Source organism: Podarcis filfolensis (genome assembly GCF_964270895.1).
Source record: "Podarcis filfolensis genome assembly, chromosome: 8".
Classification (NCBI taxonomy): domain Eukaryota; kingdom Metazoa; phylum Chordata; class Lepidosauria; order Squamata; family Lacertidae; genus Podarcis; species Podarcis filfolensis.
In genome coordinates, this window is record NC_139611.1 from 16,933,066 (window position 1) to 16,959,231 (window position 26,166).

General features: G+C 46.0%; 1 protein-coding gene and 1 long non-coding RNA gene across 2 annotated transcripts in view; one reads left to right on the plus strand and one right to left on the minus strand.

Moving 5' to 3' along the window:
• The first annotated feature begins 539 nt into the window (after positions 1 to 539).
• LOC310768093 (uncharacterized protein) overlaps positions 540 to 26,166 on the plus strand; it is a 49,368-nt gene continuing 23,741 nt past the window's right edge. Inside the window, exons 1-12 of the mRNA XM_083625803.1 lie at positions 540 to 925; positions 5,439 to 5,509; positions 8,304 to 8,402; positions 11,248 to 11,408; positions 12,413 to 12,537; positions 15,706 to 15,858; positions 16,467 to 16,592; positions 19,512 to 19,699; positions 21,268 to 21,369; positions 23,558 to 23,633; positions 24,890 to 25,017; positions 25,927 to 26,017. Coding sequence (XP_083481929.1) covers positions 5,474 to 5,509; positions 8,304 to 8,402; positions 11,248 to 11,408; positions 12,413 to 12,537; positions 15,706 to 15,858; positions 16,467 to 16,592; positions 19,512 to 19,699; positions 21,268 to 21,369; positions 23,558 to 23,633; positions 24,890 to 25,017; positions 25,927 to 26,017 — 1,285 coding nt within the window. The 5' untranslated portion in view covers positions 540 to 925; positions 5,439 to 5,473. The remainder of the gene's footprint in view (positions 926 to 5,438; positions 5,510 to 8,303; positions 8,403 to 11,247; positions 11,409 to 12,412; positions 12,538 to 15,705; positions 15,859 to 16,466; positions 16,593 to 19,511; positions 19,700 to 21,267; positions 21,370 to 23,557; positions 23,634 to 24,889; positions 25,018 to 25,926; positions 26,018 to 26,166) is intronic.
• The window catches only part of LOC310769618, a 100,999-nt gene continuing 76,406 nt past the window's right edge, over positions 1,574 to 26,166 (minus strand). The window contains exons 2-3 of the long non-coding RNA XR_014551744.1: positions 1,994 to 2,772; positions 1,574 to 1,835 (exon numbers count right to left, since the gene is read on the minus strand). This is a non-coding gene — a long non-coding RNA (uncharacterized lncRNA). The remainder of the gene's footprint in view (positions 1,836 to 1,993; positions 2,773 to 26,166) is intronic.

Below are 26,166 nucleotides of genomic sequence, written 5' to 3' on the forward strand. Positions count from 1 at the left end.
CTGTAGGACTCTGGAAGAAAGGCCCCGGCTGCAGAAATAGTAAAGGGTCTTTGACCCTCCACAGTCCCAGATCACTACATCTGTGGGTGGCCCTCCCTGTCAGCTCCTTGTAGAATTCAGCAGGGAGGAGGAGGAAAGTGGGGACAACTCTAGAATTGGTTGGCTCTACCTTTCTTTGGGACACAGGTGGCGCTGTGGGTTAAACCACAGAGCCTAGGACTTGCTAATCAGAAGGTCAGCGGTTCGAATCCCTACGACGGGGTGAGCTCCCGTTGCTCGGTCCCTGCTCCTGCCAACCTAGCAGTTCGAAAACACGTCAAAGTGCAAGTAGATCAATAGGTACCGCTCCGGCGGGAAGGTAAACGGCATTTCCATGCGCTGCTCTGGTTCGCCAGAAGCGGCTCAGTCATGCTGGCCACATGACCCGGAAGCTGTACGCTGGCTCCCTCGGCCAATAAAGCGAGATGAGCGCCGCAACCCCAGAGTCAGTCACGACTGGACCTAATGGTCAGGGGTCCCTTTACCTTTACCTTACCTTTCATTGGCTCTGATTCCAGTTACCATTTGGGCTCCTTGCCTTCCACTCCACCTTCCAACACTGTCTGACCACGTGGTAAGGCTGTTGGCTGTGGTTGGAATCTGTTGTGCACAGAGCTCTCTGTCCAGGGTGCCACTGAAGCCTTCAGCCTTCCTTCTGTACCATTGGGGGCCATTACTCAGAACAGCACTGTTCTGTCCCCGCCTCCTTCCTGCCGTGATTGGTTCTCGCCTCTGTTGCCAACTGCCAACAGCTTCCCATGGAACTTCCTGGCACTGTTCTCCAGATTGGATCTCGCAATGGTGTTTGATTTCCTGGTGCCTGTTTTCAAGGGAAAATAGGGACTGGCTGACGTCATTCTGTACTCACCTGTACGGAAAAACTGTGGTCAGTCTGCATCCTCTCTGCCTATTTATCCCCGAATATCCCTGTGGGAATTACAGTGGGACCTCGGGTTACATATGCTTCAGGTTACATACGCTTCAGGTTACAGACTCCGCTAACCCAGAAATAGTACCTCGGGTTAAGAACTTTGCTTCAGGATGAGAACAGAAATCGTGCTCCGGCGGCACAGCAGCAGCGGGAGGCCCCATTAGGTTAAGTGGTGCTTCAGGTTAAGAACAGTTTCAGGTTAAGAACAGACCTCCGGAACGAATTAAGTACTTAACCCGAGGTACCACTTTACTCTCCTTCGGTTTCATAGGAAGATGCCTTACACAGAATCAGACCAATGGTCCATTTAGCTCCAGGTTTCAGACAGGTGACATTCCCAGCCCTACAAGGATATGCCCTGGGATTCAACCTGGGACCGTATGTAAGCAAATCCTTTAAAACAGCGATGAAATAGCTCAGCCCCCTGGGCCAAATCTGACCCTCCAAGCCTCTGTATCTGGCCCTCAGAATTCTCCTCAAGCCACCACCCACCCTGGCCTTCCTTCACACCCTTAGTAATTTTGCCTGCTTGGAATGTATCCTTTAACTCTTGCTCACCTGGATAGAGGAGAGAGAGGGGTGTAGAAACTAGCCTACCGTATTTTTCGCTCGATAACACGCACCTGACCATAACACGCACATCGTTTTTAGAGGAGGAAAACAAGGGAAAAAACATTCTGAATGAAACAGTGGATGTATCATTTTTGTGCTTCATGCTGTGGCCACAGACATGTGATCTGATGGTGAATTTGGGGTGACCCAATGCAAAAATCCTGAGAATCCCTGTGGATCCATGCTTTGTAACCACGTTTTTGCACCATTGCAGCCCCAGGCAACAGTGGGTGGGTGATTTTGGGGGCGCAGGCTGTAGCCATGGACATGCTATGTGCTCTGATGGTGAATTTGGGGTGACCCAATGCAAAGATCCTGAGGATCCATGTTTTGTAACCACGTTTTTGCACCATTGCAGCCCCAGGCAACAGTGGGTGCGTGATTTGGGGGGGGCAGGCTGTAGCCATGGACATGCTATGTGATCTGATGGTGAATTTGGGGTGACCCAATGCAAAGATCCTGAGGATCCATGTGGATCCATGCTTTTTAACCACATTTTTGCACCATTGCAGCCCCAGGCAACAGTGCGTGTGTGATTTTTGGGGGGCAGGCTGTAGCCATGGACATGCTATGTGATCTGATGGTGAATTTGGGGTGACCCAATGCAAAGATCCTGAGGATCCATGTGGATCCATGCTTTTTAACCACATTTTAAGTGGGGAAGGAAGGAAAAATACAGAATGGACAAGGAGCACGAGAGGGGTGTGCAGAGAAGCAGCTGGCTAAGAATGCAGGAGAGGGGTATAACGGGAGGGAGGAAAGGAAGGCAAAAGTTTTCCCTCACCTACCCACCCAAGCCAGCCAGCCAGCTCTCTCTCTCTCTCTCTCTCTCTCTCTCTCTCTCTCTCTCTCCCTCCTGCATGTTTTCAGCAGCACCGGAGCACAGAGACGACACTCTGCTTTCCCCTCTGCTTGCCTGGAGGGGAGGGGCTTTCCCTGCTCTTTGTTCCGTTTGAGCAAACACAGCAAGGAAACAGAGGAGGGTGGGCAGTAAGACCCTGAGGCAGAATGCAGGAAAGCAGCCACTTCCTCTTTTCAGGTTTCCCTTCTCCGAGACGCGCGATTTGATTTTTGCCTGATTTTTTTTGCCATTTGGCTCCAGGGACCACACATTCGCTCAATAACACGCACAGACATTTCCCCTTCCTTTTTAGGAGAAAAAATCTGCGTGTTATAGAGGGAAAAATACGCTACTTGGCAAAGGTAAAGTTCACATTAATTGCTCCACCCACTTTTGCCTCTGGCCCCGCCCACCACCACTGGGCAGCCCAAGCAGTTACCCAGAAGGGAAGGTGACCATTGTGTTGAATTCCCCCCCCCCCCCAGATATAGGAAATGGCAGGGACTGGCAGGATGCTGACAAGGGTACATTGGGGAAAGAGGAGCTGGAATCTGGCTCACGAGAGCGGGGCAGTAATTCGTGGGGACATGTACTAGCCAGGAAGCAAGAATCAAAGGCTGGGGAAGCTTCGGAGTGGGAGGAAGAGGTAAGTGAAGGGCTGGGTGCTTCCCCACCCTCCTCTGCATCACTGTCTCCCAGAACCAGGAGCAGACTGAAGTGAGAAGAGCAGAGGCAGCTTCCACGCAGGCATAGTCTCTGACTACGTGCACGCAGCTCGTTGGGGGAAGGTACATAAACTGGTGGAGGGGAAGTGGTCCCTAGTTGCTGCAACTGCTCCATAGATCATAGACCTGGGAATGGCTGCCTAGACTAGTGTGCATAGTTTTGCAGAGCTGTAGAAGCAACTCTGAGTGACAATAAAGAGTTAACGCTCGGCCGTGTGCATTCCTTAGCTGGGAAGCTCTCTGGACATAGGAAGCTGCTTTCTACTGAATCACAACACTGGGCCATCTAGATCTGTGTTGTCTACACCGTCTGGCAGCACCTCTCCAGAGCTTCAGGCAGGGGTCCCTCCCAGCCAGGTCTGCAGATGCTGGGAATTGAACCTGGGACCTTCTGGGTGGGAGTCAGATGCTATACTACGGAGCTACAGCCCTGTAGGCAGGTTTTGCAACTATCCATGCAATCCGTTAATTCATGTATTGGGCTCCCTGCCTTCACCCCTACCAGTCCAAATGGACTCTTTGACTACTTGGCAAAACTTCTGGCTTTGCTTAAATCTTCCAAGTGTGAATTTGAGATTTGTCGCCACATATGTGTGATGGCCACTGGACTAAGATGCTGGTGGTCAAACAAGAGGACCAATTTAATATCCATGCCCTCCTTATGAGCTTCCTGGAGGTGGCTTGCTAGTGGATGCTGGACCAGATGGGCCTTTGTTTTCACACTTTTATTCTTTTACTCAACAGCCTCCTAATAATATCCCCCTGCCTCTCCATCCTATAAACCAGGGGTCAGCAACCTTTTTCAGCCATGGGCCGGTCCACTGTCCCTCAGACCTTGTGGTGGGCCAGACTATATTTTGAAGAAAATATATGAACAAATTCCTATGCCTCACAAATAACCCAGAGATGCATTTTAAATAAAAGCACACATTCTACTCATGGAAAAGCACGCTGATTCCCGGACCATCCGCGGGCCGGACTGAGAAGGCAATTGGGCTGCATCCGGCCCCCGGGCCTTAGGTTGCCTTCCCCTGCTATAAACCATTCTCTGTTCAAAAGCATTGCAGAGCCTTCACTCTGGAGCACTGAAGGGGAGGTTAAACAAGCAAACCTTATTGTCAACACAAATTGAAGGGCCTTAGAAATTTCAGCATGCTGTTATCAAAGCCACTGTTACAAGACGGGCAAGGCCATAACCAGGCAGACAAACAAAGCAACTGTTATAAGACAGGGAAGGCCGTAGCAGGCAGACAAACGAAAAATGAGTAAATTAAGAAGTGTTAACCTTCAAAAGGAGAAACATTGAATGTTAGAGCCTGATTGGATAAGAATGTAAATTATCACTCTCTGTTTTTTTTGTATAGTCTTTAAAAAGTGGGCGCACCCTGACTGGGGTGTGCAGATTGCGAGCTTATTGCTCTGTACCTTTGTCCTGCATATGCATTTCAAATAATTCCTTTTGAATCCTGCAAGGTTGATTGCCACTTTGTGTGAATCTGTGCTCCGGGGGCCCAATAGCAGATATGGAATAGGTCCAACAAAATGACCCTGTGAATCTGGAGAGTGAGTATCAATAACACATACAGCAATTCTATAGACTAGGAAGGGATCCCCAAAGATCATCTAGCCCAGTCCCCTGCATGGCACGCTCTTGTGCATGGGTCGGCAAGGTTTACCTCGACTGGGTTCGCTCCAGTGGAGATCCCTCCGTGGGCCGGATCACACACGTGCAGCCGCGATTTTCAGCGTCTGAACAGATGTGATTTTCGGCACCGCAGAAGCGAGTCCCCGCGCCACACTGTGCCAGTTTTGTGCAGCACGTGGGGACTCGCCAAGCAGGCGGCTCAGTTCAGGGGTGGCTCGCAGGCCGGTTAAACTGTCCCCGTGGGCCACTTTTGGCCCATGGGCCTTAGGTTGCCTACCCCTGCTCTTGTGTATTACACTTTTTATTGTGATGTATTCAATATTTTTTTAAAATCAAACTCTTGTTATGGAAATTGCCAGGGTGGATGTGTTTTATGCTTCTTCACTCATTTCAGATCAGAATGCAACCAGTTCTTCCAGAGTGGCTAAATATTGTATTTACTGCAGCATATAAAACATGCCTGGGACTGATATTTTTTTTAAAGCAAACTTATAGTTTTGTTTTCTATGCCTGGCATTCTAAATCATGAAACCGTTTTTAGTAATTTTGTTGCTGTGCCCTTCTGCTTGGTTTGGCATTGTTTTATACATTTGCACAGTTTCTTTTCTGAATATTGCTCATCGACTGTTAATTCCTCTTCCACAGCTGAGCCCTGGTTTCTGAGCCCTGCTTCAGAGAGAATGAAAAGCGAAGAGGAAGACAAACCCACTGAAAGGGTGAGTTGGGAGAGTGCTCTATCCAGTTGCATTTATAAATCATTGGCCATCTAAAGTAGGGTTGCCGTACATCTGCGATTCCAATGACGGAATCAGCGTCCGGGGGGTGGGTAATCAGCAAAATGTCTGGGTTTTTGAAACTTTCCCAAAGCTTAAAAACTTTTTGTGTCTGGATTTGTATTTCTTGAAATATGGCAACCCTACCTAAAGTAGAGAAGGGGAACATCTGCCAGACTCTAGATTATTATTATTTTATTTATACCCTGCCGATATGATTCAGTTGCCCCAGCCACTCTGGGCGGCTTCCAACACATATAAAAAACCATAACAAAACATCAACCGTTAAAAATCTCCAGTTACAAGGCTGCCTTTAGATGTTGTTGGACTCCATCTTTTTTTTAAAATATAATTTTTATTAACAAACCAATCAAATCACATCAATTCCAAATTACAAAGCCAAATTTTTAAATTTTTGTTGGGGGTACCCATGCTTCGAGCTCAGAAAGGGATCCAAACATCTCTCTTGCTGCTGCTTTAATGTTCACAGTTCTGTCCAAATAATATTCACAGTTCTGTCCAATCTTCTCTTCATTATTTTCCTCATCATCTTGTTGTTATCATATATTCCTTTCTTTGTGACCTCTGATAGTCTCCACGAGCGGGTTGAAAACAAACGTTGTTATATCCTGTGTGGATTTTCCATTCCTCCAAGAGCCATATTCAAACAGACAGATGCCATTTCCACACTTCCGTACAAAACATTCTTAAAGTCTGCCCATTAATCCTCGCAGGCCTGTCAGTCTCTCCTCAATCTTCTTAGGGGGTTCTGCCAGGTCAAACTCACAGTCCGATATAATAACAAAGCCATGGTCTCCTCCCCCTCGATCATAAATCCTGTAGCCAGACCTGCTTCCTAATGAGTCTCTTTTTATAACTGCGTCATTCCTTTCCAGATATTCCACAAGCCATGTCTTTGATTAGTAATTCATTTCCACACAGTTCTTAATCATCTTCCCGCTTATAATCAGTAATTGCAACGATTCTTCTTGGGGGAGGATTGTTAGGTACTCCCATAAGATAAAAAAAAGAAAAGTTTCCCTCCATTCCGTCCCGTTCCGACATACCGACGCTTTGATGTGTCTTCTTCGTAATATATTTTCCTGTTAAATCCAGCCCATCGCTCCACTTCACAGAGGTCACTTCAATTAGCAGTCTTGACTCCCGTTCTTCACTCGAAATATGTGCGTTTGCTTCTCTCTAATTGTTTATTTTGAGCTCCTGCAACCAGGCCGCGCAATCAGAGACAGCGTCCGGGAGAGCCGTCCCACACGGGTGCTGTGCGCCTAGTGCCCTCACCCCCTTCTTTCGAACTCGGGGGTGATTTATGCCAACCGCAGGTGAGGCAGTGTTCCCCATTCCCTTGGGGTAACAAGGGAGGCTGCATACTCCCATATCAGCCTCTTAATTATCTCATGTGAGCCGGAGAGATGGTATTGTCAGCCATCTTCCAATGCGCCCCTAGCGGCCCCTGTTGTTGGACTCCATCAGCCTCAATTGCTGTGGCAAGAGATTATGGGAGCTGGAGTTCAGCAATATCTAAAAGGCCACACAGTACCCAGCCCTGATCAATCTGATGTACAACAGCCTCCAGATGTCTATTAGGTCAAAATTATCAACTAAGTAAAAAAAAGTCCTTGGGAGTGTTCCCTGTTTGGACTTTTTCTTTTTTACTGATCTATCCATTTCCGGCATCACCACTCCATTACAGTCCCCCATTAATATTATTTTCTGGTCTACAGTTTCTATCAATCTTTCTTCCAACCTCTTGTAAAATTCCGCCTTATTTACGTTAGGTGCATAAATTCCCACCATGATCAGTTTCTCCCCCGGAATGTAATTTGCACCACAATTATTCTCCCCTCCTCATCTTTCGAGATTAATTTAGGTTCCAGTTTCTCTTTAATATACATTACCACACCTCTTTTCTTATTAACTTCTGAGGATATAAACTCAGTACCCAACCTCTTATTTTTCAAAATATGTCTGTGTTTCTTTGCAACGTGGGTTTCTTGCAAACAAATCACGTCTAAATTTCTTTTTTTCAAAACATTTTCCACTTTATTTCTCTTAGATTTCTCATTTAGCCGGTTTACATTCCAAGTTAACAGTTTCAAATTCATAATAAAAAAACACTCAAACTCAAACTTTAATTTAGATTCGGTTGGTTTTTGACCTCTAAGATCTCCTCCTCTTCTGCTTCTGCTTCTTCCTCGTCTTCTATTTCTTCCTCTTCCCCTTCATCCTTTTCTTCCTCTTCTTCTTTATTTCTTTCCTTTCTTCTTCTTTTTTCTCTCTACTGGTAAGAATATTAATTTCCTTCGTTCTACACTTATCTACTGCCAAGGGGGGGGGGGCTGAGGAAACCGATTCCCTGAAGCCTGACCATATTTCAAAAAGCGAAAATCCAGACATAAAAGTTGTAGAGCTTTTTTTTATGTTTTTGAGCTATTTTTAAGGAAATTCACCAAAAACGACACTTCTGACATGGGTTGCCATATGACCGGATGTTACAGATGTCCGGCCGCTGTTACAGATGGCCGAATCCCAGCTATGTCCGGGAAATTCTGGACGTGTGGAAACCCTAAATTCTTGTAATATTGTAATTTTCATTATCATCGAGACCTGCAAGGCCTGTTTTCAAGCAAACGTGTCATGCATCAGGAGCTAACAAATGTTTATGGAGGATGGACCCCGTACTCTAAAATTCATGGTTTTTGCTGCTCTGTTCCAATAGAAACTGACAAGCATCCTGGTGCTAGCTGCAATGACTGCTGGTTTTGGATCGTCTTTCCAATATGGCTACAACGTCTTTGTGATCAACTACGCAGCGGAGGTATGGTCTGTTATTATTCGTTCAGAGCATTTGCACACTATTCTTAATATATGTAGGGTTTGGTGTCAGCGTTGCTTGTGCAGGTTCTTTGCTGTTCGCTTGTGTTCCTTTGGTGGTGAGAGAGGTTAGCGTTGGCCTAGGGTGTGGTTGTTCATTTGTGGTTGGCTGTGGTGGTCTTTGTTTTTTCATGTGTGAGTGGGGGGTGTGTGTGTTTTGGATCAGGTTAGCCATATTGATTTGTATGGATTGGTTGGTGGATTTTCGTCATTGTCTTGTTGGGCTATGTGTGTAATAAACGGGAGCCATACCGGGGTGAAGGCGTCTTCTTCTATTTGTCTCCATGTCAGTTTCAGTTTATTGGTTAGTTTTTCTAGTAAGGCTGTTTCCCGTACTATTTGGTACCATTGGTCCATGCTTACTCCTGACAGGTCTCTCCAGTGTCTGGTTATGATGTTTCTATTCTTTAGCCAACAGGACTCCCAGAGTGGCTTAGCTGCAGTTGATTATAACAAAACAATCCCTGCCTGCAGGCTTACAATATAAATTCACAACATGCAAGGAAAAAGGACAGGGAGGGAAGGGTATGGGGAAATAAAATTCAGGCACCAATTCTTCAATGGGAGTTCATCTAATGACCAGCAGGCACAGCAGTGGTGTAGCATGGGCTGCCAGTGTCCGGGGCCATGTGGGAAAGGGAGGGAGGGAAATGGCATGCACATTCAACTGCCTAACGGCATAGCTGTCAACCGTCCCTTATTTGGCGGGAAACTCCCTTATCCCAGTGCCGTGTCCCGCTGCTGTCCCTTATTGATGATGTCCCTTAAATTTCCCAGGTTTCAAAGGAAACAGCTCCTCTCCCTCCCTCCCTGCCAGCCAGGGAGGAGGGAGGCTCCAACTGTGTTGCTTGGCTGCGTTGCTCACCCAATAAGGAGTCTAAGAACGACCGGGGGGTGGAGCTTGCATGCCTTGTGCAGATCAAATGGGCCGCGTTGCCTGGGGACTCGCCTTTGCTCAGCACTTCCCAGCGGAGAGGTGACAGTGGTTTTCCTTGCTGCATCTCCTTTGCCGGGTTGCTGCACTGTGGGAACCACTGCTTGAGGCTTTGTTTGGCTGCTGGCTGGGATTTCTGCCTTTGGATTGGAGGGGCTCAGAAGTTGAACATACCTGTGCTTGGAAAATCCCTTATTTTGGCTGCTGATCCCTTATTTTTGAGGCTGCTGGTCCCTTATTTTCAAATCTGTAAGTTGACAGCTATGCCTAACGGTGTCTGCATCAACCAGGAGATTGCAGTCACTGAGATAAGAAAAGAATAATCGTTTCTCTGGGGAGGTCACTTCCTGGTTCGCATGGAGAAGCGACAGAAGCACACAGCTGTATTGAGGCACCACCAGGTGTCAAAATTTTGCGACCCTAACAATTTTGCGCCCAGGGCAACCACCCCTGTGCCCCACCACCCCACTACGCTGTGGCACAGTTCAGGGGCAGGAGGATGGAGCTGAGCTTTGGGGCAAAGCTGATGGAGCAAGCTCAGCTTCCCATCTCTCCCACTGGTGGAGTGGCTGAGGGAGAGGAGGCACAACAGCCTTGCAGTGGGGGCAACTCCTTGCAGGGGGTCAGTGCAAATGTTCTACCTTTCCCTATTTAGCAAAGACATTTCTGGTACAGTGGTACCTCGGGTTACATACGCTTCAGGTTACATACGCTTCAGGTTACATACGCTTCAGGTTACACACTCCACTAACCCAGAAATCGTGCTTCAGGTTAAGAACTTTGCTTCAGGATAAGAACAGAAATTGTGCTCCAGCGGCACGGCGGCAGCAGGAGGCCCCATTAGCTAAAGTGGTGCTTCAGGTTAAGAACAGTTTCAGGTTAAGAACGGACCTCCGGAACAAATTAAGTACTTAACCTGAGGTACCACTGTATTTGTTCCATCATTTGCGGAAGATGTTGGGGGGGGGAATGGGATCTTGGACCACTTGCACACAATAAGAAGCAGAGAGACAGAAGGTTCAGGTGAGTAACACAGTCCATCAATACGCTAATCCACACCTAGACATGTTTTCTCCCTTCATGGTGGAAAGATCCGCACTATATATTTACTGCACATTTAAAGGACATGACTTCCCCCAAAGAATTCTGGGAACTGTTGTTCTCCCTTTTTGCAGAGCTACAGTTTCCAGAACCCTTAACCATCTACAGTGGTACCTCGGTTAAGTACTTATTTCGTTCTGGAGGTCCGTTCTTAACCTAAAACTGTTCTTAACCTGAAGACCCCCTTAGCTAATGGGGCCTCCTGCTGCTGCCGTGCCGCCGGAGCACGATTTCTGTTCTCATCCTGAAGCAAAGTTCTTAACCCAAGGTACTATTTCTGGGTTAGTGGGATCTGTAACCTGAAGTGTATGTAACCCGAGGTAAAGGTAAAGGGACCCCTGACCATTAGGTCCAGTCGTGACCGACTCTGGGGTTGTGGCGCTCATCTCGCTTTATTGGCCGAGGGAGCCGGCGTATAGCTTCCAGGTCATGAGCAGCGCATGAAAATGCCGTTTATCTTCCCGCCGGAGCGGTACCTATTGATCTACTTGCACTTTGACGTGCTTTCGAACTGCTAGGTGGGTACCACTGTACAGTTCCAAGGATGCTTTGGGGAAAGCCATGTGCTTCAAACGGGGGTTGAGAGAGTGTGCGTTTGCAAACAAGGATGTTGAACGAGAACCACAAACACGGTAGTCAAGGCTGCCTTGCCCCTCCTGGTCAGATCTGCATGGCCCCCAAACCATGGTTTACTGTGGCTTAATGTGCAGGAAGAAGACCCTGATGCTGACTGTTGCACGCTCTTCTCTCCTAGTTCATTAAAAGCTTTTACAACGAGACCTACCGATGGAGGAATCACATCAGCATAGACCACAGCTTGCTCCTATTCCAGTGGGGTCTGACGGTTTCATTCTTCCCAGTCGGAGGCATGGTTGGGTCTCTTTTGGTGGCTCGTCTGGCAGATAATTGTGGCAGGTACTGTGATAACTCAACCCTGGAGATGGAGGTTAATTGGGAGAGAAAAGGAAGGCGCGAAGTAGGGCAGATACCCCACCATGAGAATCTGTGCAGTCTTGCAAAAACTGAAGTGTACAAGCAGCACACGTAGTCTTCTTAGTCTCTCTATTTTGCTTGCTTTCTTGCCACCTGGAGATTCAAACTTTCCCTCTACTACCTGGAGGGGGACGGGTGAACCTGGAGATTTGGCAATCCTAGTGAATGACCTTATCCCAGGGTCTATGAAAGCACTATGGGGAGGGTGTTGGAGGGGAAAGGCTGTGCGGCTTCTCCTGATCCAAATCTCCCTTTTACAGGAAAAGAATCTACATCAAAGTATAGGAAGCTGTCTTATGCTCAATGAGGCCATTGGCCTATCTAGTATTGCCAACACTGACTGGCAGCAGCTCTGCAGGCTTTCAAACAGGGGAGATTCCTCGCCCTACCTGGAGACGCCAGGGACTGGACCTGGGATCTTCTGCTTGCAAAGCAGGCGCTCATACTGCCGAGCTATTACCCCTCCTTTAAGACAAATGGTCCACCTAGCTCAGTATTGTCTACACTGACTGGCAGCAGTTCTCCAGCTCAGTGTGGTTTACGCCAGTGTTCTTTGACCTTGGGTCCCCCAAAGTCATTGCACTACAATTCCCATCATTCCCAAACCAGTTTAATCAATGGTAAGCGATGGTGGGTGCAGCAGTTCAGCAACACCTAAAGTCAAAGAATACTGACCTACACTGACTGGCAGCAGCTCTCCGAGGGAATCAGAACAGGGGTGTTCTTAGTCCTATGTGGAGATGCTAGGGAGATAAGCTGCTTGGCCTTTCCAACAATTAACGAAACCAGGACAACGTACCAGTAATTAAATTGTAGCAGCAGTAACAGTAGCATAGCAGTTGCAATTTCCTCTGCCTGATACTTTCCCATCTGCTTTTATACATCCATCAGTATCCACCCTGCCCTTTTCCCCTTTGCCTTTTCAGAAAGCGTACTTTGCAGGTGAATAATATTTTGGCCATAATCTCTGCTGTCCTCATGGGCTGCTCCAGAGCAGTGCACTCCTTTGAGTTCATCATCTTTTCACGTTTGGTTATTGGAATATGTGCAGGTGAGTCGGAGACAGGAGGTGTTGTTTAAATATATGTGCTGGTGATGCACTTCCTTTGACCTGGGCCTCTCCAGACATCTTGTATATTGTGCATTCACAATTATTGTGATCATGATGGTATTGGGGTGGTATTGGCTTGTTTACAATACTGTTTTGTGTCTGCAAATGTTTTGGGGGTGGCTGCTTTGCTTCCTACAGACAGCTGTATAGTGGTCCTTGGTCATAGGGGCAGGAAAAGAATCATAGAGTTGGAAAGGGCCCCCAGGGGGTCATCTAGTCCAACCCCTGCAAGGCAGGAATCTCAGCTAAAGCATCCGTAACAGATGAGCATTCAACCTCTGCTTTCAAAACCTCCAAGGAGAACCCACAACTTTCCAAGGTTTTCCCAGCTAAGTTATACTCATAGGAGACCCACTGAAATTAATAAATTTCAGTGAGCCGTGTCCATTCACTTCAACGGGTTGTTGGTCCAAGACTAGTCCTACTCAGAGTAGACCCATTGAAGATAATGGGCATGGCTCACTTACTGTAGGTTTATTTTGTTGTTGTTTAGTCGTTTAGTCGTGTCCGACTCTTCGTGACCCCATGGACCAGAGCACGCCAGGCACTTCTGTCCTCCACTGCCTCCCGCAGTTTGATCAAACTCATGCTGGTAGCTTCAAGAACACCATCCAACCATCTCATCCTCTGTCGTCCCCTTCTCCTTGTGCCCTCCATCTTTCCCAACATCAGGGTCTTTTCCAGGGAGTCTTCTCTTCTCATGAGGTGGCCAAAGTATTGGAGCCTCAGCTTCAGGATCTGTCCTTCCAGTGAGCACTCAGGGCTGATTTCCTTAAGAATGGATAGGTTTGATCTTCTTGCAGTCCATGGGACTCTCAAGAGTCTCCTCCAGCACCATAATTCAAAAGCATCAATTCTTCGGCGATCAGCCTTCTTTATGGTCCAGCTCTCACTTCCATACATCACTACTGCGAAAGTAGGTTTATTAGTACCTATCAGATCATATTACCCCATATATGCCCACTTGATCACTTTGATCTGTAGAACTGGCACAGTTGCAGGTTTGATTCTGCGTTTGCCAAGAAATTGTTTTTTTACCTACACTTTGGAACTCACTGCCGATTGATGTCAAGCAGACACTTTTTGGCATGTGTGTTTCAATGTGACTTTTAGCTTATCAATGATTTAAATCCTTTTTCCTTTTTTTGAAGGTTATAAATAATTTCATTGTTCTATTCTTTTTGTAAACAGCTGCTATAAGGCTGCTTTAAGGTTGGTTTTTTTGTTTTTTTAAAAAGTATTATATACTTTTTGTGAAATAATTAAATAATTTCCAACAGGTCTCCTTTGAGCTACACTAAGTGTCTTTTAACCTCTTTGTACACAGTTTGTATTGTATGTTTTTATGTATTTTCAGTGCTTTTCTTCTGGGTGGACGAAGGGTTACGCTTACTCCTAAACATTTTGTGAATCTAAGTTTGGCCTCATTGAGGGGCAGTATTTCAATATGAGTAGGAAAATGAGAGTACCCCTAAATATTTTTAAAGAAAAAGAGCACTCTGTATTTTTGTTATAAATGCCCTAAATATTTTCAGAAATGGAAAAAAAGAAATCAACACCTGCTTGGCAACAGTCCAATGAGTCTTGTTATAGATATGGGGGCACGGGGGTGGGGGAGGGAACCTCCTAAGCCCTAGGAATGAAGGAAATGTTCGGATTTTGATTAATTGGGATATGGACTAAGACACCAACTGCAGAGCTGGGCCAGACAAGGAAATCCTGGGCTGGCTTATGCAAACCAATCTTGATAGCTACAGCTATCAAGAGTACAACAGAGACCATTAACAAGACAATGGAACTCCCCTGTCACCCCCAGGTGTGAACAGAGACTGGGGATTTGGAAGGTTGCCAGGGTAACTGCTCTGGGGGAGGGCAAGGGGTTTTCTGGGAGGAAGAAGGGACAAAAAAACGCTGAGATCTACAGAGCCTAGGACCTGCCAATCAGAAGGTCGGCAGTTTGAATCCCCGCAATGGGGTGAGCTCCCGTTGCTTGGTCCCAGCTCCTGCCAACCGAGCAGTTCAAAAGCATGTCAAAGTGCAAGTAGATAAATAGGTACCACTCCATTTCCGTGCGCAGCTCTGGTTTGCCAGAAGTGGCTTAGTCACATGACCCGGAAGCTGTACGCCGGCTCCTCGGCCAATAAAGCGAGATGAGCTCCACAACCCCAGAGTCAGCCACGACTGGACCTAATGGTCAGGGGTCCCATTACCTTTACCTGTCTTGGAGAGGGAGGCGAAAAGTTCCCTGTGGGCCATGTTGTAAGATCCGGACTTCCTCCATGCAGATGGAAGGTGTAAATAGGTGAATGAACCATATTTCTTGAAGCACAACCGTCTTCGCCACGTCTTCTGTTCTCCAAAGGGACACAGACCCTGGATGTGTGCCTGGGACCCGATGGACTCTTTTTTTTTTTTAAAAAAGTATTTATTAGAGTTTTCCATTTTATACAAACAAAGAAAAAAGAATTAAAAAGAAAAAATAATAAAAGCACATAAATTTCATAACTTATTTTTCAATAACATATTTCCCTGACCTCCTCATGCCTCCCCTTCTTGTATTCCAGTTCAAATTGTTTATCCAGCAAATCCTTATCTCATAGCATTACAGCTAGAAACCCCTTATTTTCTATCCATCTTCTTAAATTATTGTAACTTAAACTTTTACTTATATACAAAGAAAAAAGAACTATTTTTTCATATTCTTTTGTACCATTACAGCTAGTAACCACTTAATTTCAATCCAACATCACTCAATATTCCTTAATATTGCAGTATTTTTGCAAATAGTCTTTGAATTTCTTCCATTCTTCTTCTGCTGACTCTTCTCCCTGGTCACGGATTCTGCCAGTCAATTCTGCCAATCCCATAAAGTCAATCAACTTCGTCTGCCATTCTTCCAGAGTGGGTAGATCTTGCGTCTTCCAATACTTTGCAATGAGTAGATCTTGCCACCGCTTGGCAGAGGGAGGGGCAGGCACCCAGCTTTTGTAACAGTCTGCTCTGAGTAGGACTTTGCTTTGCCTGCCAACCCAGGAATATGTTCAGATGCTTCTGCGCGTAGCCTATGCACATTCAATTGTCTTTTTTTTTTTTTTACCTTGTCAACAGGGATTTCCTTCAGCGCGGTTCCCATGTACCTCACAGAGATTGCCCCCGAAAACCTGCGAGGAGCCATAGCCATCACTGGCCATTTCTTTATCATATTTGGTAGCCTGATGGCTCGCATATTTGGCCTTGACAAACTCCTAGGGACCCAAGAAGGTAAGTCTGAGAGATGCCCCTTTGGGCCTCTTGACACCTGGGCAGCCTAGGCATTCTTTTGTGGTGGTTAATACTTAAGTTCCTGAATCCAGGTCACACGCTCACCCTATTCATACACAAATACGCCCTTAAGACAGGATTTGTAAGCAAAAGACAACGGGGAAGGCTTTCCCCATTTGCCTCCCTGACTGCAGAGGAATATTTAAGGTCATTGGGGGAGTCAAAATGGCTTCAGGATTGCTCTCTTGTACTATTTCAGACACATGGTTCATATATTTAGATATGTGTGCATTTATGAATATTTATTCTATATTTGAGACCTTAAAATTCTTATAACAATGGTCTTCAGGTTTATGCCTTGCTCCTACAATGCTTGGTTTATATTGTCTGGTTATTCCTATCCAGTCATTGTTTGCTTTTTCTTTGTTATTGTTTATAACGAAAACACCATAAAAATGATTTTTTAAAAAAAGAAATTCACACTGAGGTGGCGGAGCGGGGCGGGGGGACAACACACACCTTGGCGGGGGCCAGATACTGTCTCTAGTCTATGGATTAGCCACCTAGTTGTGCTATCACATTTCATGTCTCTTACCATCTGTGTGCAGGTTGGCCGTTCCTGCTGAGCCTCACTGGGGTTCCGGCATTATTTCAGCTCATCTTCCTGCCCTTCTTCCCCGAAAGTCCTCGGTACCTCCTGATTCAGAGGCATGACGAAAAAGCAGCCAGAGAAGGTAGAAACTGAATCGAAAAACATGTGGATGTGGTTATTATCATCAGTCTTTGTTCCCCAAACCTTTAAGCCCAGGGTTGTACGCCGCTAATTAGAGTAGATCCACCAAAGTGAGTGAGCACCAAAAGCGCTGCTGTTTTCACTTTCTGTGCAAGGCAGCCTAATAAGAGCCTGCTGGATCAGGCCAATGACCCATCTAGTTCACCATCCTGTTCTCACAGTGGCCAATGAGAAGGAACAAGCAGAAGATATAGAAGCATGATGAGTCGCACCAACAGGGTAAAGAACAGCTTCTATCCCTGGGCTGTTAGGCTGCTGAATGAAAAGATAACAACAGGGCAACTGACTTTCGGGTTTGGTGTGTGTGTGTCAGTAAACGAGGGGTATTAAGACCAAGAGAGCTGAGTGGGGGGGGGTGCTCGTGTAATCTCATTGTATACAAGTTGTACAAGTGACAATAAAGTATTTCAATTTCATTTTTTTAAATTTTTTTTATTAAAATAATTCAACATTAATACACACATATTGCAAATATACAAGCATACAAACATACATTTCATACGATCGTTAAAAATGTTCAAACGTACCTACACTCAATCCCACAGATAATTCCTTTTCCCATCACCATCCACCACCCCTCATCCCACCTTTGTGTTAGACTTCCAATCTAATAGACTTTGCAATTTCTTTCCACTTCTATTACTTTCTTTCACACACCTTTAACCTAATTTCATGCTCCTTTTTCTATTGTACATTGTTATCCATCTTATTTTTTTATTGTATTTTTTTATTGTATTTATTGTATTGTATTATTTTTTAATTTTTTTATTGTACATTGTTATCCATCTTTTTTTAGGACGCGGGTGGCGCTGTGGGTAAAACCTCAGTGCCTAGGACTTGCTGATCGTAAGGTCGGTGGTTCGAATCCCCACGGCGGGGTGAGCTCCCGTCGTTCGGTCCCAGCTCCTGCCCACCTAGCAGTTCGAAAGCACCCCTAAGTGCAAGTAGAAAAATAGGTACTGCTTTATAGCGGGAAGGTAAACGGCGTTTCCGTGTGCGGCACTGGTGCTGGATCGCCAGATGCCACTTAGTCACTCTGGCCACGTGACCCGGAAGTGTCTTCGGACGGCACCGGCTCCCAGCCTCTTGAGCGAGATGAGCGCGCAACCCTAGAGTCGGTCACGACTGGCCCGTACAGGCAGGGGTACCTTTTTTTATCCATCTTATTTAGTATTTCAGTATTTAAAACGGAACTTGTTTATTCTAATGGGACTTCTGATTTTTCAATATGGTCTCAAAAGAGAAGATAGACAGGGACTGGAAGGTGTTTAAAGGATACTTGCAAAACCATATCAATTTCAATTTCAATTCAGGACCTGAGCACGAGCCCTCTCCCCTCCTGTGGTTTCCAGCAACTGAGATTCAGAAGCATTCCTGCCTCCAACCATGGAGGCAGAACACAACCATCAAAACTAGCAGCGGTTGATACTATAGCCTTCCTCTCCATGATTTTGCCCAATCCTCTTTTAAAGCCATTCAAGTTGGTGGCCGTCGCTGCCTCCTGCAGGAGAGAGTTTGGTAGTGCACTGAAGTCATTTCTTTTGTCTGTTCTGAATCTTTCAACATTCAGCTTCCTAGGATGTCGGTGAATTCTAGAGAGAGAGAGGGGGAGAAGCTTCCCTCCATCCACTTTCTCCATGCCACACGTAGTTGTAGCACAAGAAAATTTGCAGGGTGCCTTCCGAACTCCTGCTACTTTGCAAGAGGGATTCCCGTGCATCCTTGAACAGTTTTGCACATTGAAAGTGATTTTAAAATGCTATTTTGCCCTAGGACAACAAATCTATTTCTTCTTCTTCTTCTTCTTTTTTAAATTGACTTTTGGTAGTTTGGAAAGTGATGGAGGAAAGTATGGAATGAATGAACGGTTAAAGGGAAAATGTAAAAACAACCCAAAAGCAAACCAGAAAATGCTCCTTGTCATATAGTAAAGGTAAAGGGACTCTTGACCCTTAGGTCCAGTTGTGAGCGACTCTGGGGTTGCAGCACTCATCTCGCTTTATTGGCCGAGGGAGCCGGCGTACAGCTTCCGGGTCATGTGGCCAGCATGACTAAGCTGCTTCTGGTGAACCAGAGCAGCACACGGAAACGCCGTTTCCCTTCCCGCCAGAGCGGTACCTATTTATCTACTTGCACTTTGACGTGCTTTCGAACTGCTAGGTTGGCAGGAGCAGGGACTGAGCAACGGGATCTCGCCCCGTCACGGGGATTCAAACTGCCAACCTTCTGATCGGCAAATCCTAGGCTCTGTGGTTTAACCCACAGCGCCACCAGGGTCCCAAAGGTAATAATAATGATTGTCTAATCTTCAAGAGCCTGGGGACACCTTTGTAGGTGTGATCAGACTCACCCACCCAGAGTATTGGGCAAGAGAGTCTTGTGCATGAGCTCACTCTGACTTGTCTTTCTTTAAGAGCTTGGCGGGAAGAGCACATCAACTGTAGGGACACAGCGTCACCCGCGTCACCCTTATCATATAACCACCCCGTAAAGATATCTGAAAGAATGTTAAATATAGACTGATTGTATGCTGTAGTCTAATCTCTGCATAAACTGGGTATGTTCTCCTTAGGCTCAGTGTTGAACTCAGCAGGGGGGGAGGAAGAAGATGGGGACAAAGCTAGAAATCATTGGCTTTACCTACCATTGGCTCTAGCGCCCCCAGCCGTTCGCTCTGGCGCCCCCTACTGTTGGCCTCCCTGACCTCTGCCAAATCAGTTCCAGTGGGCACCAGCCCCCAGTGCTGGAAGAGGCGGTGTGTACAGACTGGGGATGGGAGGCCCTAAGAACCCTCCAAATGCTGCTGAGCCGACATGGGTGGTCTGTGGCACTAGTAAGCCAGTTGTCTCCTTCCACACAGCCTTGGTGAAGCTAAGGGGCTGCGACAACGTGGAGGATGAAATCGAAGAGCTCCACGAGGAGGACCTCTCCGAGGAATTGGAAAAGGATATGGGCATCTTTGCGATGTATCACGTCGATGACATATGGAACCACCTCGTCTCTGCTGTCGTCTTGATGGGCGGGCAGCAGCTCACTGGCATTAACGCGGTAGGGCAATCTCCCCAAGGAGAACGGGCCTTTTTGGTGATGGCTCCTGCGTGTGGGATGCTTTCCCCAGGGAAACCTGCCTGGCGACATCGCTGGCTGCTTTGAGGTGGGTGGGATATTGAGCAGTGAAAAATCCCCCTCCTCACTGGCTCTCTGTGGAGAACCGAAATTAAGACTGAAAAAACGACAGAAACTGAAATGGACAGATTTGTCTGTATCCTGATAGGGGGTCATCATTCAGCTAAGAATGTCTGTTTCTCTTTTCAGGCCAGCTATTATATGGAGATACTCTACATGTCTATGGGGTTAGAAAAGAAAATTGTCGGGTATATCAGCATAACGATATACATTATGCTTATGTTCATAACTCTCCTGGTGGTAAGATTCTCTCCCATTTCTACATCAACGCCAACATGGTGAGCTCCAGATGTTGTGGACTACAACTCCATAATCCCTAAGCATTGGTCACACACGCTGGGGCTGATGGGAATTGTAGTCCAAAATGTCTAGAAGGCACCATGTTGGTCTCCCCTGATATGAATGTTTAGCTCCTCCTTGCAATGCTTCTATTCTTGGCCTACTCCAAAGGCCAGCACTTTTATAGTGTGCGTCTGTGTTAAGCTGGCTGAGTTGTTCCAGTTTCCTACAGACAAACCACAAGTCCAGGTTCGGATGGCATGCAAAGACAAACCATGGCTTAGCTCACAGCCGGAAGATCAGAGAAGGGGCAAAACGGCTGCCATCGCCTCTCCAGAGATCTGGGTGGAATATAAAAAACGCTGTGGAAATGCTTTTGTAAAAAAGTTTTGAAAAATATATTCGATTTGCCATAGCTCACCATCGCCATCTAGTGTCACATTTGTATAATGCACTTTACAACACAGTTTAAATGTTTTATTTGCAGCTGTATAGCTGAGTGCCTGGTTTGGCTTAGGGTTAAGTAAAAACAGAGCTTCCATCTCTGGGCCCATCCAGGCTGTTGCTAATTTCGGGTGGGTTTCAGATGGGCTCAATCCCCAGTTGCATCTCCAGGTTGGGATGGGAATGTACTCTGCCAGAAACTCTGGAGAGCTGCTGCCAGCCAGTGTAGACAATACTGAGTTCGATTGGCTAATGGGCTTCACTCAATATAAGATAGTTTCTTATATTCCTATGTCTGTAGGGCTATAGTTCAATGGTAGAGCATCTGCTTTGCAGGCAAAAGGTCCTAGGTTCAATTCCCAACATCTCTACAATGCCATTATGAGCAGTGGACTCGTAATCTGGTGAACCGGGTTTGCTTCCCTGCTCCTCCACATGCAGCTGCTGGGTGACCTAGGGCTAGTCACACTTCTCTCTGAAGTCTCTCAGCCTCACTCACCTCACAGAGTGTTTGTTGTGGGGGAGGAAGGGAAAAGGAGATTGTTAGCCACTTTGAGACTCCTTAGGGTAGTGATAAAGCAGGATATCAAATCCAAACTCAAAAAAATATAAAAAATATCAGAATGTATGCTCAATAGACAGGCCATCTTGAAGCACCCTTCCTCTCTCTAACTTCCTTTTTTTGTGTGTGTGTGTGTATCTGTTAGATCCGTTTTGCTGACTCTTCGGGGCACAGAAATCTGCTACTCAGTGGCTTGGGGATCTGTAGCATCACCTGCGTCCTCTTAGCCATGGCGATTGAATTACAGGTCTGTATTGCAAGTCCACCAACTCTTGATGTCTGACGCTAAGCACCCACCAATGCAGCGCCCTCAGTTCTTGGGATAATGATAAATAACAATTTGCAGAAAGTAAAGTCCCAATGGGACTTGCAATGCAAGACAAGAATGAAAACCAAAACTGAAATAAAATAAAAGCTAGAAGCATTCTTATGCATGAAACAAAGGAGGCCACAATATCCCAAACTGCCTGACCGTGGCTGAAAAGAAACATTTGTGCCTGGTGCCCCCAAGTAGTTCTTGATGGTGAACATCCCTGGGAAGAGAGCATTTCATAAGCAGGTGCCACCACTGAAAAGACCATTCTCCTGTTGCCACTCTCTGGAGATGGCACATGGAGGAGAGCATCAAATGATGAATGATGCTGATTTTGTGTAGTGGATGCTGCTTTAATGGAAATTATGGGTTGCAGTCAACTGAATCCTACTCAGAGGGAACCCATTATAATTATGTGGTGTGGTGGGGGAGCTGGTGTGGTGCAGTGATTAGATCAGGGGTCAGCAAGCTTTTTCAGCAGGGAGCCGGTCCACTGCCCCTCAGACCTTGTGGGGGGCTGGACTATAATTTTTTGGGGGGGATGAATGAATTCCTATGCCCCACAAATAACCCAGATATGCATTTTAAATACAGTGGTACCTCAGCTTACAGACGCTTCAGGTTACAGACTCCGCTAACCCAGAAATAGTACCTCAGGTTAAGAACTTTGCTTCAGGATCGGAACAGAAATCGCTTGGCGGTGGAGGCGTGGAGGCAGCGGGAGGCCCCATTAGCTAAAGTGGTACCTCAGGTTAAGAACAGTTTCAGGTTAAGAACGGACCTCCAGAACAAATTAAGTTCTTAACCCGAGGTACCATTGTAAAAGTACACATTCTACTCATGTAAAAACACCCCACAAATAACCCAGAGATGCATTTTAAATAAAAGCACACATTCTACTCATGTAAAAACACGCCAATTCCCGGACCGTCCGCGGGCTGGATTTAGAAGGTGATTGGGCTGGATCTGGCCCCTGGGCCTTAGTTTGCCTACCCATGGATTAGATTGTCGGATTGGGGTGTGGGGAGAACAGGGTTCGAATCCCCACTTGGCTCACAAAACTCACTAGGTGTGACCTTGAGGCCAGCCCCTGCCTCTCCGCCTAACCTACCTCACAGAGTTATTGTGGGAGAGGGAGAATCATGTGTGTGCCACCTGGACTTCCTCATAGGAAAAGGTGGGATAGAAATGCAATAGATAATTAAATAATAAACATTAACTTCAGTGCTTCATACCAGCCAAGATGAGCTAAAGTCCATTAACTTCAGTGAGTCTTCTCTGAGTTGGACTGGCATTGGATAAAACCCTATAATTTTATTTATTTGTCCATTTATTTCTACAGTTATGGAACATGAACATTTACACATTGACAAAATCGTAGCTCTATGGGGGTAGCTCAGGAATTTCTGGCACCAAACTGCAGTTCCAAGAATTGCTTGCAGGAGGTGATGACAATTGAACCAGTATAAAACTGAGGAATTTTGCAGGGTAGAGCAGATAGGCTGTTAATTAAACCATGTTGTTGTTTTGTTGTTGTTTTGATTTTTCTTCCTCCCTTCCTCTCAAAGGAGCCCAGGATAAAACATGCAACAATGGTTATTTTTTTTACAAAAAAAACCAATGCAACTCAAAGCAGTTTTAAAACACTCTAAAACCAGTTAAAAACCTTTTTATGTATTAAAAGAACAGTTAAAAACACTCTTAGCTGGTGATCATAGGGTTGCCAGGAGCAGTGTCTTTCAGCTATCAAATGCCTAGGTTAAACAAGAGTGTTATTAAATTCCTGAAAGTAAGTAATGAAGGGAGAGGGTGAGAGACACACCACACCAGGGAGGACATTCCACAGGCAAGGAGCCACCACTGAAAAGGCCCTGTTATGTGTCAATGCCAGCTGGGCAGTCCCCAGTGGCACCACCTGCTGATCGTAGGATCTGAGATGGTTGATACTGGGGAGAAGAAAGCACCACTGAGTTCAATGGAGCTTATGCCCGGGCATAGGAACACAGTCACGGTCCTATTAAATAGGGCTTTCTGATGATAATGATTGCAGTAGTGGAGTATCTATGTCATTTGCAACCACAGCACTGTCTCTGCCTGAACTGTGAGTCCTTTTCTCCAACAGAAGACCATCTGGTGGATGTCATATGTCAGCTCATCTTTCGTTACTCTCTTCCTCATTGGACAGTCCATTGGGCCAGGTAAGCTCTCTGATGAAGATGATTTATGAGACTTGTCCATCTCTTGTTACACTGAGCTCTCCACTACAGTGGTACCTTGGTTTACGAACTTAATCCGTTCCGGAAGTCCGTTCTTAAATCAAAGCGTTCTTAAAATAAGGCGTTCTTTCCCATAGCAGCGGGGGACTTAATTTACACTCAACAGGAAGCGGAACATGTTCTGCTTCCAAGGCAAAGTTCACAAACCAAAACACCTACTTCCGGGTTTGCAGCGTTCTTAATCCAAGTTGTTCATAAACTAAGCTGTTCTTAAACCAAGGTACCACTGTACTGACATAGTTGGACAAAGACACACTCAGTCCGTAAAAATATATGCAATGCCACACAGACACACCCCAAACAGCTGTGTAAGTGTGCTGCCGAACATCATCATATGTCTGAAGGGGAAGCTAAGGGTAATATCCAACATTCGTGCTGCTCAGAGTAGATCCATTGAAGCTAGCGAACGTGGCTAACTTCAGTTCGCTAATTTCAGTAGGTCTTTTCTGTGTAGAATTTCACTGGCTACAACCCTAAGTCTTTACCTGGGCCACATTCCCAACCATACATTTAAAGCAGAATCATAGCACGTCAAGCAGTCATGGCTTCCCCCAAGGAATTCTGGGAGCTGTAGTTTGTTATGGGTGCCGAGAGTTATTGGGAGAATCCTCTACTCCAGGCATAGGCAAACTCGGCCCTCCAGATGTTTTGGGACTACAACTCCCATGATCCCTAGCTAACAGGACCAGTGGTCAGGGATGATGGGAATTGTAGTCCCAAAACATCTGGAGGGCCGAGTTTGCCTATGCCTGCTCTACTCCCCTCACAGAGTTCTTTGAGAAGAAGAGTTGGTTGTTAAACTGGTCTAAGAATTTCAGTTCGGGGCGGGGGCGGAATAGGGGCCTCCTAGCCACTCTCTGCACCTCTAACAAATGGCAGCTCCCATAATTCTCTGGAGGAAGCCACAACCGTTCAAAGTGGCATCGTAGTGTTTTAAATATATGGCCAGGATGTTCAGGACTCCTTGAGGAAGCACAAGAGATGAGTAGCATAGATAAACTTCCCTGTTTAGGGAAGTTTTTAATGGCTGATATTTTAATGTACTTTTAATATTTTGTTAGAAGCCTACCAGAGTGGCTGGGGAGGCCCAGCCAGATGGGCAGGGTATAAATAAAAAAATATTATAGTATTATTATTAGTGAAAATGAAAATGGGGCATTCTCTCTCTCCCGGCCCAGATCCAGTTCCAGTGGTGATTGTAGCAGAACTGTTCCTTCAGTCATCCCGGTCCACTGCCTTCATGGCTGGGGGCTGTGTTCACTGGTTCTGCAAATTCGTTATCGGAGTCGTGTTCCTTCAGATGGAGGTAAGTGGCTTTGGCTAATACATCCAAGGTTCTCTTAGAGGAGTCCCAGGTCACTGAACCTGAACTTCCACAGACTCCACCTGCCATAAGGGACCATTGGGAGCAGCAGTGGCAATGTTCTATGCTTATGATAACATTTTGTTCTCCTGCTAATTGTGCTGTTTTAAATGTGCATTTGATACTTGACTTCCTTTAGCAATGTTTTCTTTTGAAATGTTTAAGATAATGGTTTTTTGTGTGTTGACTTTGCTGCGTTAAATGTGCATTCTGTAGCTGGCCTCCTTTGCAATTTCAGATAAAGATTTCCAAAATTTCTCAAATTAGATAATTACATAATGACCATGTTTCATAGATTTGCTTCCCACCCACCCAGTGTTTTTATTCAAACCCTTTTCTGCTGCGTTATATAACAAACTCTTCTCTATTACAAAAAAATAATAATCCTTCTAGTACAATTGTTTTATCGTTTTTCGTCCACTGCTCATATCTCAAATCCTGCCTGCAATTTCATTTGGCTGTAATGCTTTTTCAAATAGTCCCAAAAAGGCCTCCACTCATCTATTAAAAAGTTTGTCATTTCAATCTCTTGGTTTTGCTGTCAGCTTTGCCATTTCTGCATAGTCCGTTACTTTCAGAAGCCATTCCTCCTTCAGAGACTGGTTTTCTGAAGCACCTGCCCCCTCCATTAAACCTTGCTATAGCTGTGTTGAACAAGGGTGCTTCAGAGAGCAGTTTGCCAAACTGCTCTGAGAAGTGCCTCCGATCTCTGCCCCGTTAAACAGCTTGCATGGGCTGCCTGCCATTTTGCTTGAGTTGGTGTGGCTGCTACTATCCTTTTCTCTTACACACATTCCATATCGTGCCCAAGTCCTATATCTCTCTATCTTTTTCTCTCTTTTTTCTCTCCAGATAGACATTGAGCCTTACAGCTTTCTCCTCTTTTGGCCTCTCTGCGTAGCCATCTTAATTTATGCCTTCAAGCAGATCCCGGAAACCAGCGGCCAGAACTTCCTGGATATCAGGAGGACCGAGGCAATCCGAATGACCAGGACCCTCCTGCTCATGCAAATCTCAGAGGACTAGGAACTTGGGAGACAGTCCATGCAGCGATTTAGAGATATTCTGTTCGGTTGGCCCATTGGTGATCGC